This window comes from Apteryx mantelli, chromosome 2 (genome assembly GCF_036417845.1).
Source record: "Apteryx mantelli isolate bAptMan1 chromosome 2, bAptMan1.hap1, whole genome shotgun sequence".
NCBI lineage: Eukaryota > Metazoa > Chordata > Aves > Apterygiformes > Apterygidae > Apteryx > Apteryx mantelli.
In genome coordinates, this window is record NC_089979.1 from 20,607,558 (window position 1) to 20,629,225 (window position 21,668).

General features: G+C 38.1%; 1 protein-coding gene across 1 annotated transcript in view; it reads right to left on the reverse strand.

Annotated features, from left to right (window-relative positions):
* The window catches only part of CNGB3 (cyclic nucleotide gated channel subunit beta 3), a 71,178-nt gene that overhangs the window by 21,615 nt on the left and 27,895 nt on the right, over positions 1-21,668 (reverse strand). Inside the window, exons 4-10 of the mRNA XM_067290011.1 lie at positions 16,577-16,731; positions 14,945-15,130; positions 14,114-14,322; positions 11,354-11,404; positions 9,301-9,387; positions 7,573-7,637; positions 218-340 (exon numbers count right to left, since the gene is read on the reverse strand). Coding sequence (XP_067146112.1) covers positions 218-340; positions 7,573-7,637; positions 9,301-9,387; positions 11,354-11,404; positions 14,114-14,322; positions 14,945-15,130; positions 16,577-16,731 — 876 coding nt within the window. The remainder of the gene's footprint in view (positions 1-217; positions 341-7,572; positions 7,638-9,300; positions 9,388-11,353; positions 11,405-14,113; positions 14,323-14,944; positions 15,131-16,576; positions 16,732-21,668) is intronic.

Consider the following 21,668-nt stretch of genomic DNA (forward strand, 5'->3'; position numbering starts at 1 on the left):
CTATAAAAGCTGAAAGTGGTAAACATATTATTCACTACATCTGCCCTCCAAATATTTGTTAGTAATGAAAGCCACTAATCAGCACTTACCATACTAAAAGTTAGCTATACAAGCACATATAAGACTAAGGGCATACTCTGCAAGCAAAGTCATGGGAAAGAAGAGGGAGGCAGGAAGGAACAGATCAGCAAAGGTCTTTCAGAAGAAAAGGACTTACATGTTTCCTTCTCCGTCGTACACCCATCTAGTGCTGCCAAGTCCTTCATAGTCCGAAGCCCAGTAATACAGGCATGCATTAATGTGCAAGATAAACAACAAGTATCCAGTTGTTCGAATGACCCTATAAAAGTCAGCAGATTCCAAATTGCAGATGACTGAGTTCTTATAAAGTAGTTTGTATTTTTCCCTCCTTTTAATATGGAAATCTTTGCTTTTTTGAATCAACAATGTTTGTGTTAAGCATCCACTAAGTAGTTCTCCACCTGTATTAACTCTGTGAAAAAAATAGCTGGCAATTACCTGTCTCTCATGTTCTTCCAAGGTCAAATAAATAACTTTCCTAGAATGCTTGACACAGGGTCGTGCTTCCCTGAGGATTCCATAATCCACTTATTTAACTGCCTATGAATATTTACAAAATGTGAAACTGTATTAATGAGGCTAGAGGGTACAAATCAATAAGTTCACCAAACTCTTTTCAAGATGGACTTTAAACTTGTTTTGAACTAAAGCCAAGAAGTATCTGAGGTCAGAAATGAACTGCTTTACAAGAGCTGTGTTAGAAAGCCTTCTGTAGGTCTGCTAAATAGTACATTTAGTGACCATGACAGGATTTGTATTATTCTTAATCTCAGCTCTTATGCTTCGGGCCAGTTCTTCAAAGAATGCCAATGATGAACTCCTTAAGCACCAGGCAGGCAGTGTTCTGTTTAATGCATTAATGATCTCATGGTATATCCTCTGTGCAACCCATGGAGATCAAAAGAAAAGATCTCCTGGATTCAGCTCTCCATTCAAGTATTCATGTAGCTGAGGGATAAGTAAGCAGGAAAGCTACCAGGACTTGTCTACATACTGGGAAGTTGGTCTGTAATGAGTTTATCTGCTGCAACTGAAATGTAATGTGGTTTGTCACGCATAGTAACTGAGAAAGCGGTCGTATGAAAATTTAATAACTTAGTAAGACCTATAAACTAAGTTATGGCAGGTAATGTCTCTATAGTTGCTTCTGTATTATGCACTGCTTTGCTGGTTCTTCAGGTGCCGTTGCATGCTCTTCTTCGCACCTCCATGTCACTGAGCAATCTCATTACCTACATGTACTCTTCTTCTTTAGAGCACTGACAGCTGGATGCCACTTCTCTGTTTAAATGTTGGTATGTCTCCAGGACTAGTCTGTTTAGGGTTGCAAGCTGCTGAGAACAGCAAACAGCCAATATGAGCTAGTAATATTGACTGTGCTGGGTCTTGTGCATGTGCTTGAATCCATTTGGGTGGGCTCCTGATGTCTGAGAAGAGTAAAGGTTCTAGAAGCCCTTGCTGCAATGTATATTATATGTTTCTAGGCACATGCAGACTCTGCCATTATGGATAGGTATGATGTAGTAAGTTTTGCTAGCTCTCTTCCCGCAGGCTTGATCTAGTGAGTTTGAGAAGAGAATCCATCCAGATTCGCAGACTTGCTGTATACGGTGTTTAGTTTGATGTCACCCAATTCATTGCAGTGAACCCTTTTTTGCTGCCTTATAACTCAGATGGACACCATATCAGAATCGCAGATCAAAATAACATTGTTACATTCAAAGAAAATGCAGTAGTTTGTATAAACAGCCCCGTTTTTTATTTTATATTTCTTAGCTCCCATTCCCAGTTGTCTTCTGTATAACTACTTCTCCATTTCTTCTCTTTCTCTCTCCTTTCTCTAATGTCTTTTGATAAGCCAATTAAAAAAAAGCTTTGCCATAAAAATGTTTTTACCGATGAGTGCCTCATGAACTGAGAACTCAGTGTTTTCTGAAGTATATTTTAAAGCATTCAATCAGGGCATAACATGAGATATTTAATAGGAGTTTTTTTCAAATATAAAGTATAACTTTTGGTAGCACAGAAGTATTCAGGCAGTTTTTTCCATTGCACACCCTAGCAGTGCACTGATGGAAAAGCCTATAGATAATAAAGCACCAATAATGTTAATCCCATATATGCTCAGTAGTATTGAAGTCCACATGCTTTACCATAATTCTTTAGTAGATCTTCAGGGAAATTTGAAATTGCATTATAGTAATGGAAAGTGTTCCATTTCACACATTTCAGGTTTCTGGCCCCTTATAGACGATGAGGTAGAAAATGGATTCACTTCATAATAGTATTTACACCTCTGCACATGGTTAATACTGGAAAATGCAAATGGTTCAATGTGACCAGGAAGCCAAGACATAAGCAGCAATTCACAGTTGTGGCACTCAACCAATACCATGCTACAAAGCTGCCTAAACCGACAAGGCAGAACAGCTTTGCAGAGTAGCTGGCCCTGTTTTGCAATTAATCCAAACATTAGACAGGACCTGTGAGATCTTGCTGTGCATGTCTTAGCCTTTCTAAATGAGCACTTTCTCTGTTTTCTTGCCACATCTTTCAAAGTCAGGATAGTCTGAAGATATACACATCTCTTTCTCAATCACTTTGAACAATCACTTTCCATTCCACACCTCTATTCCACACCTGTAAAACTCTGCTTCTTGCAAAACTGCCTATCAAGGTGAAAATGGATTTGCTTATTTGCTCCCATTTCTTTGAAAGCCATATATAGCACAATATCATTATTACATGCAAACTAATTGCTTGATTCAAAACCATCTTGCTTAACAATCCACATCTCCCAGTACCCATTGCAAATAATACAGGAGATAGAGAAAAAGTATTGAATTATGACTCCAAAGCACAAGAAATTAATATGGAAAACAATGTACTAATTTTACAGGCTCTCAACATTAATTAGAAATTTCTAAGAGTGTTACCCAAAACACAAAGGAAAAATACTTGTTCATCTCCTTATTTAAAACAAAATATGTTTCTGAGCAAACCAGACCTTTTAGGACATGGATTTTATTGACCACCAAATATTTGGAAGACTTCCAGTGGCAAAAAAGTGGAACAAAAGATTAATTTGGGGCAGATTTCTACCTCTTTCCAGGAAGCTAGGCTGAAGTGGGAATTTCTTAGCACTGAGAAAGGGAAGAACCAGAAGCAGGTTATAGGGAAAGACTTCTCCATGATCAGGAAAAGGAGCAGTGCTCTAGGACACAGTAGGATGAAAGACACAACAGGGGAAGAGAGATGCATTGTCACAGACAAGGAATGCTGGGAAGAGTGCTTCATCAAAATTTTCCTTCCTTCTCCTTGGCAGAGCATCATAGCCTCATGATGTAACTCTTGCTTTACAGTTCCTAAAGGCCTCCCCCTTTCAGCCTCCCACTGTGACCATGTCAGCAATACTGCTCCAACTGCACCTTTAAACTTCATCTCTTCACACACACCTAAAACGATTCTTTTCCACAGACCACTGAAAGAAAAATTTCACTCTCGATCTCTCCAGCCCTTCTGTGGTGTTCCACCAGCCGCTTGTAAGCAGATAGCTGAAAGGTATGTTAGCAGGTAATTCTTACAGTCCCAGTTATATTTGTCCAGGTAAGACTAAAGAACAGTTTTATTCCATGTGGTCATTTTTTAGATAGATTTCACAATAAAAGTTCCGTATCAGAAAGTTCCATTCCTAAACATCAGTGTAGAGTCCTTACACTTTTTCGTTACTGTTCTTTAAAGTAGGTAGCAACATTACAATTACTGGGTAGCAATGCAACATCCCAGAGAAAACATGCCCTCCACATCTGAAATACTGAAAGAAATAACCCTTTGTAGCTTGTGAATCAGTCTATGATAACTACACAAGGCATAAGAAAATTCATATGTTTACTAGTATCTGAATTTAGAAGAAAAAAATAAATTAGCCTAAGTGTAGGAAAAGCAGTCATCCCTAATCACATGGCAAATCACTGCTTTTAGGGGGGCATCTCCCAGGCTGCTGTGGGCATCTTGGGAACTTCTGAACCTCTGCCTTTCAGTTTTTAGTGAGACATAAATTTTGTGCATGAAACACTTAGAATTCAAGGCAGAAATGGTTCACCGTCTCTAGCCTATTCATGAGAGATCACCATCTGCCCTTCACTCTCTCAAATGCACACTCTATTGTCAACACGCAGTTACGTGGGCAATAGATAAACAGTTCTTTTTCTATGATCTCACTATTTAGCAAAAGGCTTCAGCAGCCAGAGTAGCAAAAGTTAAGTGGCATCTCCCAGAATAACAAGGGGAAGTCAACACCATTCATGTCATAAAAGCAAATCTCCATTTTTTACATTAAAGAGAGACATTGCAGTTTTTCTAGATTAGCATTATGAACTTTTCTGGAATACCCCACATTAATATTGGCAATTGCCATGGCCATAATGGTCAACGAAGACTTTGATTACAAGAGAGCAGCACATCTTTTTTATTTATGAATTCAGAAGTCTTCTAGATAGGGAAAAAAATTAAGACTATAAAGCCCTCAATTGCTTCAGTGCAATGTGGAACTGCAAAGCTGCCAATACTTTATCAAGAGTGGAAGGCCTTCCGCCCATTTAATAACACTTAATAACACTTCCATCATTACTGCCCTAAGAATCAGCTTGCCCATATCAAACTGGCTAACTATTATCAGCAGTTATCTGAGATGGTGATTTTCTAGGTGGCTTCTAAACCTCTGTGTCAGTGAATTAGCACTGTAGCTTTGAGGGTGAGTTTTGAGCTGACCTCCAGAAAAATACTCTGCCATTTTGAACTTCTTCAGCCACAGATGGTCATTGCAGGCCTGCAAAAAAATCCTTGCCTTGATCGACGATTGCTTCAAAAGCTGAGAAACAGTGCTGTGTTGCCTGGTGCTAATCTGAGACAATATCCTCCAGGAGCAGCCAGTCTATGTTGTTATCCTTCTTCTCCCTACTCTTCTGCTGCAGCTGCAGGTGGGCTTACTGCTACTCCCAAAAGCACTGCAGAAACAATCTGCTGATGTGGTAGCTTGCTTACAAAGCTGTCTGACAGTGAGATGTCAAATACTGCTGTCTGTAGTAACCAGCCATACAGAGAGGAGTTCTTTTCATTTATAGTTGAAAATGATGTTGGCCAGCCAAAAGAAGGATTGTATGATGAAAAAGAATCATTGGATTTTATGAACTAGCAATTATTTTTGGCTTGCTTCTGCTGTGCATTCAGTAAAATCTCACTGTGCATAGATCCCAATTATAGCTGTTACTAGCCCATTTTGATGACTACTTAATGCAGAAGAAGTTCAAACTATGTGGAAGCAATGATTTTTACTGGATTTACAGCCAGCTGCATCTGTGAACCTGGCCAGATCATAGTATTTGGTACGTCACATTTAATCATGCTTCAGTTTGTAGGAACTAGACCTGTTCTCACAGAAGTCACCTCTGACTGACCTGACTAGCCATAGACATACAACTTCCTCCAGATAGGATGAATTACCTTTGAACTCAGACACCTAAATGATTTTTTTCCATTTTCTGAAACAAAAAGAGGAGAAAGAAGACTAATACAGTCACAAGTAAAAGATGAATAGAGTAAATAAGAAGAGCAAATAAGTCACAAGCTAGTTTTCAGAGTATTGACTCAGAACAGAAGATTCTTGGGTTCAAAATCCATGTCCAGGGTAAGTGGATAATCTTAGGTGTATGAAAGCAAATGCTTTGTTCTCCAGTTGCCTCTTTATAAAAGAGAATCTCAATATGTTGTGAGGATATCTATGTGGGCTCAGGCTTACTGTCACACTACACTGGAGAACGCTTAATCTGAGAACCTATTTCATGCCTTCTGGGTCTTGTGCTTGAACTAAAATTCCCTTAGGAACATCAGGCAGAAGTTCAAACAGCTTCATGTCAACTAGCAAAAAACAGGCTGTTTATTGGAAACTTAAGTACCACAAGATTAAGCAACAGAAGAGAAATATTTTTTATGGTTGCCCACATGGACTTAAATGGGCGAACAGTTGCTGGAGTATGTTTAAAGATCTAGCTTTTATTTACTCTTTGTACAAGTCACTTACTTACCTTTTTCTGTATCCATTTTGCTATCCGCAATATTAGAACTAGATTTATTACACCTTGGGCACCTATGCCACATGGTGTTATCCAATCCCTAATGCCATTGCTAAGTAAGATTAAAAAAATAAAAGAGATAAAGAGTAATTAGGAAGAAATTACAAGGTATAAGCAAAACAAAGAAGAAAACTCATTCTTTTTAATGAGATTAGAAATTGGAGAAAACGGTGAGCCAGTCATTCAGAAACTGAAAAGCAATTTCCCCACGTTGTGGAAATTACAGAGAAACCTGCTCTTTTAACAACAAGACAAAAAATTCTTAAATAAGTGAAAGGAGATGGCAACATAAGAATAATGTTTGTGGAGGTCAGCAAATCAGAAATACTTTAGATGAACTTTCAAACTTCTAAGTTTTGTTTTATTTAGCAGGTATCAGAAAATACAAACTAGATGTTTTCCTTTTCAAATTTAACTACAGTTTCTAAATCTCATAAAATATCTCATTTGCAATGTATGAATCCCAAGTCTACCATTTAAGTGCAATAATATCTGGAACAGAATGAGATGGTAAAGAACATATTTCTATTGCTGCTGTAGCAGCACACAGGAACAATATATGCCTTTGAACTGGAACAGGTGAAAAAATCTGTTGATTTAAGCATTGCATAGGATGAACTAGAGCTGATGACACTGTTAGACAGTAGATAACAATAATGGAGACAGAGTAGATGGGTTCATTGGGGTCTTAGCAGCAGCACTGACAGCTAGGAAGCTTGCCATGCCCATGGCCATGAACTACTTGAGTTGCACCAGAGATTCTTTTGGTCCGTGCAGAGGGTAAAAACATTATAGAGTAGTGGAAAACAGTTATAATCACTATCTGAGATCTGTGCAGAGTTGATTCTCATTCCAGGTTTAGTCAATGCCATAGAGGATCAAGTTTCTGTATATGCCAGGTTTAGGATGAGAGCATATTTGAAGAAGAATGTTGATGGAGGCTTGAACTCATAACTTCTATGAAGTACAAGCAAACAGCTACTGATGATTTGGCACTGCCATGAACAACCTTAAGAAACTGTCATTTAGCTCTTCTTTATTAAAGAAACTTCTGTCTGATACTTTTGATGATCAGTTAAATTTTGACAGGATCCTCAGTTTGGTAAAACCTGTGCCTGAAAGTAGCCTTTATACTCAAACAAGCCAACTGAACTGAACAGGATTTCATATGTGAGTGAAATGTCACATTTATTATTTGCAAGATTACAATAAAGACAAAGAGATATTAAAAAAAAATCCTAAAATAAATGATTAAAGGTTTATCATATTCAGTCCAGTGTTTGACTGACAACCCATGGGATCAAATAAAAGGCATTCTGTGCCAAGCTTCTCATGCCACAAGGGTTTACTGTGCACATACCTGTAGACATATGCTTTATCCAGGATAGCTTCCAACCGATCATTAAACTCAAAGAATGTGTTATGCTGAATGGAAAACAAATGAAAGTAATGCAACCATGATCCTTTACCATAGAAATTTTTCTAATAGTCCTGACTATTACAGTCTATAGTTCACATAGACTATTATAATCTATAGCTCACATATAGATTTTGAAAGCGAAGGATTCCTCAGTAGTCTGACTTTCTTTAAACATTTAGCTTAAAAGTGAACTGCAAAGCAAAGATGAAAATTGAATTAAATATTGTTTTGGGTGTTGATTGACCCATTAAGCTGATTATAGAGATAACCTTGATGTTTCGGTCAGACTGCTGCTGATGAATGACTTCATTTCCTCAAATGTATATATTTGCATGGGCAATTTTATCAGGCAGAATTACACATATAAAAATACCTTTTTTTCCTTCTATAATTCCAGTAATTCTCCAGTTAGTGATAATGTTTATCAGCAACCACATATTAGACTATGTCATGTAGTAACACTTGCTGCTGTACTGAATCCTTCCATTAATTATTTCTAGTTTACTTTTAGTGTTAGCCCTTAATATTCCCATGTGTCTTTTCTTTGCTTCTGTGCAGTACATGTCTGCTTGCCTAGTTCTAGGTACTGCTTCAATTTTCATTTTTTTCATACTGTTTTGGTTCTGATTTATGGAAGTTTGAATTTTTGTTGAAAGCTGAACTGAAAATTATCATCGTTTTATTCTCAGAATTCTTGCTCTTCCCTCTACCTTTAATTGAAAGCCAATTCTTTATCTGACACATCAACATATTGTTCCATATTGAGCATAATTTCATAAATGGTTTGTAAGTAAAACAGACTTTCTCACTGTTATATGTGCCTAGCAATAAGTGCTTTGGATGTACAAACACTTTATTTCGCTAGTGGTTCATGCACAGGCAGTTTTTCAAAAGAAGAAAGAGTAAAAATATATGGATGCATGATAGCATTTAGTCTTTAACCTGGGCAAAATAATGGTGTGGAGCCTACCATATCCTGGAGAATTCAGCTAGAGACTGGTGGTGTGCGGGGAATGTATTTAGCCGCAGAGCAGCCTGCAAGGTAGTGAGGAATGGAGGGAGAGCGCTGTTGTTTAACCCCTTCACAGCCCCTCTGTTGCACACTTGCATATCTTTGGATTCAATAACAAAAGTGGGTTTACGCTTATTAAATATACTGTGTGCAGTTTATGTTGTCCTTAAAATTCCCTCCTTTGCTTTTAAGCACCTGACATTAAGGTGCTTAATGTCACCAGAAGGGGACATGCTGACTGAGGGTGAAGGGAGACAGAAGAGGAAACAGAAGGGGAAAAAACATTGGTATTACTTAGTGATCTTAACGAGTTTTAAATTAATGTTTTTGATCTTTGAAAAATTAAGTAGGTAATTTAAGATTAATTTAATTTAAATCATGGAAGCAAACCAGTCTTAATCACAAAACACCTTTTTAAACTACAAAGAAAACAATAAGATCAGAAGAAAAACATAGAATAAGGACTTAAACTACCTAGACTATATCTTGTATTTGTTTATGGCTTGTTTACTGATGTTGTAGCTCAGAGCCTCAAAATTTTTAAACATAATTTCCAACTTCAAAGTTCCTTAATCCTAAATATTATGAACAACTTTCCATTGGGTTTTAAAAGCATTTATGTGTGGTTAGCCATCCATCACAAACACAGATCTTACCTTTAGCATCCTATTTGCTCTAAATGCTGGGTTAAATCCGAAGAAGCAGTATAAAACTTCAAACGGCAATATTGATATCACGTCAAGCTGTTGAAGAGCACAGGTCATTTTAAACTTCCCAATAATCATAATGCCTTTACTTGCTGTCAGAAACCTACTTAGACTGAATCATGATTGAGCATCAATATTGAACAGTCAGCACGCTAGTCCCATAATTTCCAAAGCACTGGCAGGCAAGATTATCTCTTTGAAAACATCAACAGCTTTGCTCTGCTCTATTTTTAAGTCCCTTGTGTCTGAGATTTTTATCTGTTTCATGGGGATTATTAACAGTATCTCAGATATTTGACTACTATTGCATTCCATTCGTTCAATTATGGCTCTGACAAGAAAATGTGCTCTGGTATGCGTATTAGGAAAGCACTCCACAAGTGCTTCTTAGTTATCATATGGCTTTCAAAACCAGGCTCCCTAAAGCAATCTAGGGAAACATGACAAATTAGACTCCTTGCTTCCAAACTGCAACAGCCATGTATTGCGTACAACAGAGTCATCATAGTCTCATAGGATCTTTTTTTTTTTTAATATTGTCTTTTATTACGTTTGGATGCTTCTCCTGCCCATATCACTAACATTTTTCAGCATCTTCCACCAGTCTAGCAATTGTATGATTACTTTTTTTTATAGGCCTGCACTATTCTTTCCAGGAATACTCTGGACAGTAGGAAAGTTGCGGGAAGCTTGGCTTTGCCTTTTAACATTTCGTATCCTGAGATACCTTGGTTTGTTGTTGCTGACACGATTTGGGAATGAAAGAGGGATGTGGAACTGAAGGCTTCATCTCACTGTCATCAGAAATGCCTCTACCCTGATAGACACAACTTGTGCTGGCAGCAACTAAGCCTGCAATGCTATACTTTGATTCTGTGCAGGTAAGACACAGTTAATACCTGAACTCTGTAAAACAAAACAAAACAAAAAACTGAGTGAGGTAAAACAGCTTCTTATGACCTCTCCCTCTCTCAGACATATGCCTAAGAGGAGGCAAAATTTAGTCAGAAGTGTTTTAATATCAGTTACTGCTAATCAGTACTTATTCGAATGACAGATTCCCAAATTATATCTATATCTTGCACGTAGTGAGAACACTTAACTCCCATTAGTTTCTGTAGAAATCAAGAGTACTAGACATACTGCAAGAGGAAACCTAAAATAAAACCAGATATATCTACTTAATCCTCTTGCTTTGAGCTTGACTCTCTCTCCTGCCCATTAGCCTGTAGCTGTTTACTTGGGCTTTGAATCCTGAAAGCACTTTTGCGTAGTTTAACTTCAGGTATGCAAATAGTCAATCACATAGACAAATTTTATATCTGAAAAAAGATAGGTGCAATAGTATTTACAGAAGAGGGGGCAAAAATTGTAATTTCAGAGATGCAGGCTCTGTGTCACAGAGCTGTATGTGTATTAGGAATTCAATAGAGTGCCTGTCCTCTTTCGGCAAAAACAGTATTTAGGAATAAAATGAGCAATTTTCCTAAATGAAATGCATCTTTGTTTTTATATAGTGCAATGAGAATCAAAAAACTTAGTTTGAATTTTTTATTTACTTGTGTGAGCAATGACATGTTCATTACCTCAATGTACTTCCTAGAGTTCACTAAATAGAGTTATCATCTATGTTTTAAACTATTAATTTTGTTTAATGAATCTCTGGCAAGCCGTGCTTTTGCTTTCAGTGTGTACGGGGATGACCTCACTCTGCAAGAAATGTATCAAGACACAGAATTTCATTAATTCTATTTTATCCAACTATTATTGCTTATAACTAATATTTATAGTTGTGTTTATAATTATTCTATTTTATAATTAAACACTGTTTATGAAGATGACAACACTAGCTTCAGCTGGTGAGAAGTGACGTGCCATATGCCTTCTGGTGGCATTCTTAAGTCAAGAGTGATTTTGGTGAATGGAAGAACCCTGTGGAACCCTACAGCCAGAACGTAAGACATCATTGAAATACGACTACAGTAGCACAGGGTCTACTTACCCGAAACTTCATGGAGCTGTGATAGAATTTCTTCATTTCCACTTTGTCTGACTATAGTAATAATGACAGAAGAAAAAAGCATAGTCAAGAACATTATGTCAGGAACGAGTGTTGCTAATGTACAATAATAGCACTCTGCTGATAATAGGGATGATAACAGTTATATTACTAATGGTCTAAAAGCATGAATGGAGAAATATCTGTAGGAAGAAGTAATGCTTTTTATTAGACCAGTTTATATTAGACCAGACTGTATTAGATCTACTTGAAAAAAAACAAGGTTTGGGGGTTGTAAGTTTTTTTCCAAGTCTGTCTGGTCTACTAAAGTATGCTGCATTTTCCCACAAACCTTCACTCTCAAGATCCCTCTACAGGTTGGTGCTTGACCCAGCATCCTTCAATTTCAGGGTCAAAAGCTCCTTTGGACTTCTGTAGTTCCAAGAAAAATGCAAAGAACGTTTCTGGTAGTGCTGTACAAAATTAGCTCACTGAAAGCTAAATGAATGTGCTATCATTAGCATTTTAATAATCAACATTGCATTCATTAGAAATGATTAGCTATTTATTTTGAAATTGCTCTCTATGGGAACTGATGTGAGTACCTTAATAAGAAAGGCTAATCACAAGTATCTAAAGAAATGTATCTATTATTATACTTACTGTATTTATACCAGGGACACTTTAAAAATAGCTTTAAAATCATCCGGATATTTCTGTGCCAACTTTTCATTATTATCATTTTAAGCATTAAACTAAATGCAGGAGATCAGGCTGCAGATGATCTCTTCAAGCACTAAAATCTATGAATTTTACAAACAGCTTCAAGTGAAATAAAGAGTAAGTTTCCTATGTCGGACTTTTAACCTTGTTCATAAACCCTGAGTTTTGTGAGATTTAGGCAACACTGCCAGTTACTGAGTGGTTTGGCATGGAAAAATACATTACACAGCACTGCATTTTAATATCTACCCAAACTACATTTATATAGTCCTGTCTGAGATCCCTATGTAAATGTATTACTAATATTTTGTACTCATAAAGTGTAAAATGTTATACAAAAAGCACTGAACTAAAGCTAGTTCCAAATTACTCTGAGAATGTATAATTTCGAATCTTCTGTCTGTTGGGCACAGTAGTGTCATACTGAAAATATCTACACTCATTTTTTTTGCATGTTAGATTTTCTTCAGTAGAAGTTAAAGAATCAAAGGTTGGGAAGTTTCTAAAGAAAAGTTAATGTTCTAGATGCCTTTTTGATACACTAAGGGAAAGCTTTTAACATTTTTAGACACTTGATTAGAATTTTGTATTATTGTATAAAAATATAACAAAAATGTAGCAAAATTAAAATCGAATGTATCACAAAATAAAATGTCTCAAATAAATGATTTTTAAAACATCTTGAAATTACAGGGATTTGCTCTGATTTTGGCCAAAACCCCCCCAAATCTCACAGTCTGTAATGAAATATTCCTCTCCGGCCCAGCCCTAGTGGAATATGTTCTGTCTTCAGCTATGATTTCTGTATGATATTGTGACCGTGTGCTCCTTTCCCCCCTTGATGTGCTCTCTCCCCCTCAACCTGACCTCCCTGTAAACAGCACGTATGCAGGGGCTAATTGAGCACGCGCCAACTAAGGCCCGTCTAGTATGCAAATATGACTATGAGTCAATCATCTCCCCCCATAAATAGGGGGCAGCCCAGAGCCCCTTGAGCTCTCCTGCATGGCAGTGGGCTGCACTGCAGAACCTCCTCTTGAGCAGGGACGCCTCTCAAGGTTACTCCTCAAGGTTGAGAGATTCCTTACCCGCCACAGATCCTCAGTAAGTGATTAAAGCATGCTGAACTTTTGCAAACTTCACGAAACTTTGCTGAGTTATACCTCTGATTAATTGTGCACATAATCCCTTGGACATAAACCGTTGACCAAGTCTGAGACTAGGATCGGATACAGCTGCACCTAGGCTCCTCTCAGAAGGAGTTTGAAGAGCAAGGGGGTCTGAACCTCGTGACTCAACAGGAGGGTTCCCTTTGCACATACTCCTTCAGATATAAACCGTTGACCAAGTCTGGGACTAAGATCAGATCCAGCTGCACCTAGGCTCCTCTCAGAAGGAGTTTAGAAAGCAAGGGGGTCCAGTCTGAACCTCATGACTCAATGGGAGGGTCTCCGTTGCACACGCATCTGACCCTGTCCTTCATGTAGTAAATAACTGAGTGAACCTTGCCAGTCGAACCTCGTTAAATCATTCTTATTTATGACTGAACTTTGTTAAGTTGCTGTCTTACTGCAATAAACATAGTGCTGCTTCCCTCTTACGAGTGAAGTGCGTCACTCCTTCGTGACAGATATGAATGGAAAGTTACAAGTTTCAGACACATATACTAACATATAGATACGTGTATGAGTACATATTCATATAATCCCTGATTTCAGTGAAATTGCACCAACTTACTCCTGGTGAGAGAGTTCTATGGCTGTTCTGACTGCTCTCATCTCTCACTGTCAAATCTGCTTTTTCTTTTTTAAGGACTTTTGTGTCTAGAATTGCAAGACTCGCACAGAATATAGACAATGTTTCCTTCTTCCAAAACAGAATAGTGAAAGGTCAGTGAAGAAGAATATAGATATACTTTGATAAATAATATTTCGTGGATATGACATGGTAGGAAAAAATGTATCTGGGAGTTTAAGGAATTTTTATAATGCACTTCAAATCACAACTACCACCTGCGGAAATCCTACTTCCAATACTTACTATTATATCTCCACCTTTTAAAAATTGCACTCGGGGCTGGAAAACCAGCAGGTCACACAGGTAGCAGATATCACAAATGATGTCTATGACAAGCCAATATATTGTATTACTTGGGGTTTGATATGGAAACACAAAGCGCAGGGGAATAAACCAGCAGTTCCAGTTATAGGCAATCGTTACAAGCAAAAGCCATGCTACATAACGACGATCTGGAAGACAAAACAGTGAATTTACAGGCATGAAATCAGAATCTTTTCTCATTCTTTTAGACATATTTAGTCTAGAGCAGTCTCTGGGAACTTTTCTGTCTAGAGCAACCTATCATTCTCCCTCTTTTAATGGCACAGGCTCCTTAAGTGATATATGTTGGGACTGGGAGTCACACAGAGAATTTGCAAAAGGGAAAAAGGAAGGGTTTATGAGTGAATATAGAATTTAACCCATTTGAAGGAACTCCATTTTTCACACCTTTCACTTTGCTTGGAAGGACTACAGGTGCATGCTTTGAGCAACAGAAGGATTATTTGGCCCTAACAAATGGGCCAAATTCCGGATCAAGCATCAGAAGACTTGGATTTTAATTGTAATCATTTTACCTACCAACTTTGGGGCACTGAAGAAATCACTCATACAGTCTTTCTGTGCCTTTACTACTGTTGTTAGCTTTCATGTCTTTTGATGGTTTGGACTGAATGTTCTTTAGGGCAGAATCTCTGTGTCCCTCTGAGTTGCACACCAGAACATGGACCTTATGGGGCTTGCAGGTACTGTGTAAGGATAAGTCACTTCATTACTCCTTTATCACATTCTATTGCATGGCTTTTAATTTACCTGTGTATGAGTCTATGCTGCCTGGTAGCTGCAGATATGCCATGTATTTTTTCAGTGGAGGTTTTTTGAAGTTACAGCACAGCATGTCACAGTAATGATCCTCCTCTGGCTTTGTTTCTGCTTCGTCTTTCTTTTCTTCTTTTTTTTCTTCTTTTGCTGGAGGTGGAGGCTTCTTTTTTGATGGTGCTAACAAGATAAGAATGTCACAAAAGGTAACGTTTTAATAATGCCTCAGTTACTACTCACAGTTTCAACATATGCAAGAGTCCCAGCATGTTAAAAATGCTAGTAAAAACACTTGGCAGTGACTACAGCTAAAATTCACTATAATACTGAATGCATTAGAAAACAGACTGGAGCATAAAATCACCACTGATATAATCATGCACATCTGCTGTCACCAACATGGCACTTCATGTTACGCAGTGAAATATGTATACCTATATTAGTGTATTTCCTTGGACAGTACTCACAACCAATGCCATAAAAGACTGACAAGATATAAGGTAACAAGCACTCATTAATGTGCCTGGGCATTTCTTCTTATGGGCCAGTTGTAAGTAATGTATGTAGTCAGGATGGAGATGAGGAAAGTTGAGTGTGCCATGGGCTGGCCTCTCCCCTGTTTTGAGGCTGAATATGCAAGATGCAGCAGGCAAAACTAATAGGAAGCCTATGGTTTTGTAAGTTTGTAGGCTTGCAACAGCCACGTGTTAGTCCTTTGAGACCAGTTATTCCATCTTTGTGCTGGATAATTTTGTCCACACGTTTCTCCCATTCATTTTGGTGGCTTTACCTCTGAGTAGGATACACAGTCTTAGCCATAAATTGGCAAATTGTACCTATAATGATTTAGAAAATAAATGATTGCAAGTTCTACAGAGGGGACAAAATAGGTAAATTAGCAAAATAATTCCAAAAAATTGAATTTCTTTATCAGCTGGTACAGTTTATCATACTTTAGGCACTATTTTTTCCAGCCTATTAAAATTCAGGTAAACAATAGGCAGCTTACAGAAAAATAGTAGAGTATAAAATCCCCACACTCAATCGCTTGTGAAAAGGAAAAAAATCAAACTTTCCTCTAAAGAGGAAGAACATCATATGGTGTTTGATGTTTCATATATTCTCAAAGATCAATGTTTAATTAATTTCAGATGAGTTTGCTCTAACCAAATCACGGACCTCAGTGTGTCTGGGAGATTACTGCCATAGATTAAAATTTATTTACTTTTACACAACAAATCTAATCTCAGAGTCACCTATATTTACTTCTGAGATACATATGTGTTTTTCAGTAATACAGATTAATCCCCATGAATCTGTATATCTAGGCACTATTTTAAAGTATATAAAACTGCTTGACAGGGATGGTTCTAGACATTGCCCCAGATTTCTCTCCAAAATTCTTGATGGGGTTCAAAGGGAGCTCTACCTATGGAGCTGGTTGACTATTATGGATAAACTGACTTCAAAAGGCACAAACTGATTTATTTCAGTGGGTGAGCATCTTATATCCTATGCTATACTCACTTGAAAATTTTATTCCAGCATTTTCTTTTCTCACCGAAGAATTTTCATCTTTATACCCATTAAATGAACAGCTATATCTTGCATTCTAAAATCACTTACAAGCTGTTGGACTGCCTTCAGGCGAGGACAGCACTGGATCTTTCAGCTTTTCTTTGTAGACTGTTGTCCTTTCCCGCATTTTTCTGACGATCTCTTGAAGTTGGCCATTGGCATACTCATTTGTTAGGAAACCATGAGGTGTTGCCTTCTGCGTGCTAATTAAGCAAAAGGAAAAAAAAAAAAGAACTTGATGTACCGGAAAGCAATGGAAGGAAACGACGCCACAATATGAGCAGAAGTCAAAAATCAAGACTGGATCTCTTTTGGTCACAGTGCTTATTTGCCCCCTTTAATTAGTAAGTAAGATAACTATAACTTGTCTGCCGTTGCTTTCTGCCTATATCAATTGATCATTGCTGGCTATGTGCAGCAGCCTACATGATATTTTATGAAGATGCAGTCAGGATGTCCTATGCTCTGTGTAGCCTGCTTCACTAGTAACTTCCCACCAGTGATCCTCACCAAGTTCTGGTTTGGCTTTGTAAGGTCTAGAGCTCAGCATATGTATTTGCTGAGACAAAAAGTATGTTCTTCCCTTCTGTGCAGTAAAATGTGGTCATTATTATGTGGTGATATCTACATATCTAATAGCTATGATTATGTAGACTGGAGGTGTTTAGGAGTGCCAGGCAGCTGACAGCTGGGCCATGCATTTGGACTACTTCTTCTGTGGGGAGACAAGGACACGGGGTAAAGAGCATATGCTCAATTGCAGATGTAGAGTCCAGATGTGGCTGTACTATGCATTTGGATGTAGGATTTGGGAAGCGTTTCTTAGCATGAATTTTTGCCTTAGAGAACCAGAAAAAGATCTGTAGCTCCCTAAAATAATTCTAATTTGGAAATGTATCAGAAATTAAATAAAAATTATGAATTCTGTAAAATTGAATTGTGGTTCCTTTTTATGAAATATACAGTTATGAAAATCAAAATTGTTAATACATATAAAAATTGATTTATGACCACATCATAGTGGCAATAAAGCTTCACACACATGCAACTGGCTAGTAGTTCTTGCTGCTATCCTAAATAAGATTAAAATGTTACTATACAACGCCACAGCTGAAGCATCAGATTTTGATCACAGTTCTAAGCAATTGGTTTGCTGATTTGTGGAGGAGCTCACAGGACCCACCACTGGCAAAATCGGCTGGATAACAACAGCTGATAAGATAAGATTGTGAGTGCAACAACGTGTGTGAATGGAGCACCCAAAACTGTCTGAGATGGTGTTTGCCCCAAACTGATCCTGCTAAAAAGGATGATGACTGTCAGCTGCATTGCACAGTAACCATGGAATTACAAAGAGACTCTTGAAACAAAGGAGTTAGCTTGAAAAGAAGTATAAAAGAAATGTGAAAATCTACGATGCTGAGGAGAGACCTTGTAGTGGAAAGCATGAAACCCAGTTTGACCCTGCCAGAAGTGGCCCCACAGCATCAGGGGCTCCATCTGGGCCCGACAGTGGTGTCTCTGGGGTGTCCATGCCCTGGCGCGGGTCACCCATGACCACAGTCCCTCAGGGATGTCCCTGCTCCAGTGTGGGGCACCCATGGCCAGAGTTCCTCAGGGCGTCCCTGCCCTGCCATGGGTCCCCTGCCACCACCGTCCCTTTAGAGGTGCCCCCTTGCCCAGCTGTGGCTTTGGCAGGCGATGGGTGCTCACACCAGTGTCAGAGACAGCCAGCCCTGCTGTGACCACGCAGGGCAGGTCATGGCCTCCCCCACACTGGTCACAACTGCTGTCCCTGCTGCCAAAACCCTGCCATTTTTGCTGCGTATATCAGGTAGAGTGGAGAATTGTTTTTCCTTTCTTAAAGATTTTTGACCCTCTGTGCCAGATATCATAGGATGTGGATGTTACAGCGAGAAAAGCAGCAGAGCAAGAGTGAAACAGGCCTGAAATTTCAAGCTTCTTGAGAAAATCTTCCTAAAGGTAAGAAAAGGAAAGTGATATGACAGCACCCTAGATAGGGAAGAAATGAAAAACACTGCTTGGTGATCTTTGAAAAAGCACTATATCCCCTCAAGACTTAAAACTGCTTCAGTGTTCCTAACAGAAGGAGCTGTAATTAAAAGCGGAGAGTGTCAGAATGGGATGCGTGTAGCTTTTTGAGAAGCACAGCTTTTATGAGACATAGCACATATCACAGTGCCTAAGGAAGTGTAAGTTAAGGATGTGAAAATCCATCAAAAGTAAAGTATTGGATAAAATAAAGAGAAATCATAGGGAGATGAAGCAGCAGAAATCTGGAAGTATGTGCTTAGCATTCCTCTAGTTTAAGCTTTCTGTAGTTTCTACTTCTTAAAACTCCCCCAACAGGCGATTAATCAGACAGTTCTTTGCAATATACTTTGCAATCTCATCACAATTTCTTTTAGTCACCTATTCCCTTTGCTCTGACCATCTGTGGCGCAATTAAATCCTTTCTTGTTTTGAGCTAACATGTCACAATTAGTCTTTCAGTTTCCATGCAAAGAATTTCAAATAATTCTTACTCTAGCCTGTTGCTATATTTATTCAGGCCATTAGCTATTTTATAATAAAATAAAATTATCACAAATGTCCTGTCAAAGGCCCCTTCTTCTATCCCTATGGAATAAGCTGAAATATGTGTGGCATTTTCTTGTAAGTTCACAGACTTTCCAACACAAGTTTAAGTCTCCTCTATTATGAATTTGGTGCTTTATTGTTGCTGTATAGCCCAATGTAAACATGTTGCTACTTGGTACTGCTTTGAAGCTATATGAATCTGTTTAAAGTTATATGCTCTATAGTTGATGAGAAATTGATTTTCCTTGCCCTACTTTCCATTTGGTTTGCATTATCTCCTCCTCTATTATTTTCTACTAAAGAAATGCTTACCTTAAATTTTCTGTGGTTAGTGGAAATGGAAGAGGCTGCATGTTGCATACTGCTTACTTGAAGACGTATATTGTCCATATGCTTAGTGTGGAGCTGCACTTCAGTTTCAAATGAAGCTTATTCAAACTGCACTCCATCTCTCATGTTAAGTGGTGCTTTGCCATGACTAGGTGACACCAGTGCCATGCACCTGACTTTCAGTGCATGCAGGACTTGGTGGGATTTGAGGCCCGGCTCTGCACCCCGTACCGGGCCTGAGAGCATCCTGCTGACCAAGGTGCTTTCCTCTTTCGCTCTTCTCTCTGTGTTCGGAGGTGCTTCTTTCACTATGATGTGTGCAGTTTTTCCATGTGGCAAACTTCAGATTAGCTCTACTAAAATATGTTCTATAAATTCCTATAATAACACACAGAGACAGCAGAACATGCACAGAATAGCCAGCAGGAACAAGAGCTCATTTTCTAGGTCAGAGTCCCTGCTGTGATCATTTTCCTCTTTGAAGAGACCACATATAATAATATTAATTTGTCATCACACTATTACGGTATTTTCTGGTTCCGGTTCACTACTACTCAGACTTTCAGATTTTGTACCTGTGAGAGAGGTTAGTTTGACTTATGTTTTTAACATGGTCTGTTAAAGAGATACTGTCTTATTTTGGATCCATAACTATATCATTCTCACCTCACCTATTTAATTACAGACTGTATTGACTTCAAACTGATCTCCTTTTGGCTTTATTCTGAGTATGAAAGTTTTCAAGGGATATCAAACTTGTAGGTGTCAACCAATCCCTGGTTTGTGTCTGCCTGTATTATGTAGCTGTAGGGATTGTGCCATACAGGGACAGATCTGTACCTTCAGAGCTAAATCTGCCTCCTTACTAATATACTATTTAGCTGGGCAGACGGATACTTTGCCTTCAGTTCCCTGTGCTGAGCTGTGCTGAGTGCTAGGATTTGTCTCTAAGCTAATGTACTATTCTGTAAAAATGTTTCTCTCTGACCTTTGAGCAGTATGTTACAGTAGGTCTAGGTCTATGTTACCTACTACATCATAGAGTCCTTTACAGAACGGAAATGTTTATAACACCCTGCAGAAGTAATGAGTTCACACGGTCCAGGAAACGAAAAAGTCAGGAATACAACTCAGGTACTATGAGTAGTGTTGTTTAGTAGTTTTGTTATTGCCTTAAACCATATTTTGTTTAACAATAGCAATAGTAATATATGTTTCTTATCTTATTCTGTAGATCTTGTCTGTCTTCTGAGTCAGATTACAGTGTCTTAATTCTTCCCATGCCAAGAGAAAAGATTTAGACATCTATTGCATAGCAGAAGAAAGAGGTCTTGAAAGAACAGGCTACTGAAACATTGCACTGAGTATGTTAATGTATGTAACATCTGTTAAGTGGTAAGGCTTTGAAGTTTTCTCTGTTAAGAGTTCAAACAAAACAGGGACCAGGAAATGCAATGGGTTATTTAAGAATAAATGGAGTTTACCTGTTTCCAATTTGCAGGCTAGAGTTTAATTCTTTCTCTCATTTTGGCCTTGAACACCAAATACCTGAGCTTAACTCCATCTTTTATCTAGCAGGTCAACACTGAGAAAATATATTTCATAAGTGTATGCTGCTATCTGAAAAAATCCATACCATTTTTTGCTGAATTCAGTTACAACCCTTCTTTTTGCAGCACTTAATAAATGTCCTCCTGTTTACCTGCAAATAAAATTCTTCATCTTGCAGTAGAGATTTTAATGCTTTTATTGAGCACTGACATTATGATTTATGATCATATTTACAACCATATTTTGAACAAATAATTTGTAGTCTTTAATAAATTATGTAGAACTTCTTATCCAAATAACCAGTTTTCAGAAGGACATGACAATGCACAGCTATAAAACTGTCCATAAAACATGATGATATAGATGCGAAAGATTTCAGTGTGATTAAAGAATGTAGTTCTAGGCATCAGTGAAAGGTCCTGATTCAAAGACACATCCCCAATAGGCTGTGATAATCCTGGTGTGGTTAGAGTTCAGAGACTCAAACACTGTATCTGCCCCTTCATTCCAAGGCTGAGATCACACACCCTAGACAACTGGGAAACCTCATGGTTCTGTAAGGAAAAATAATGTTAGTCATCTAGGAGGTAGAGGAACAGAGGTATTCAGAAAGACTAACTAATTTTTCTTATTATGCTCTCTTTATAGCCAAAGGAAG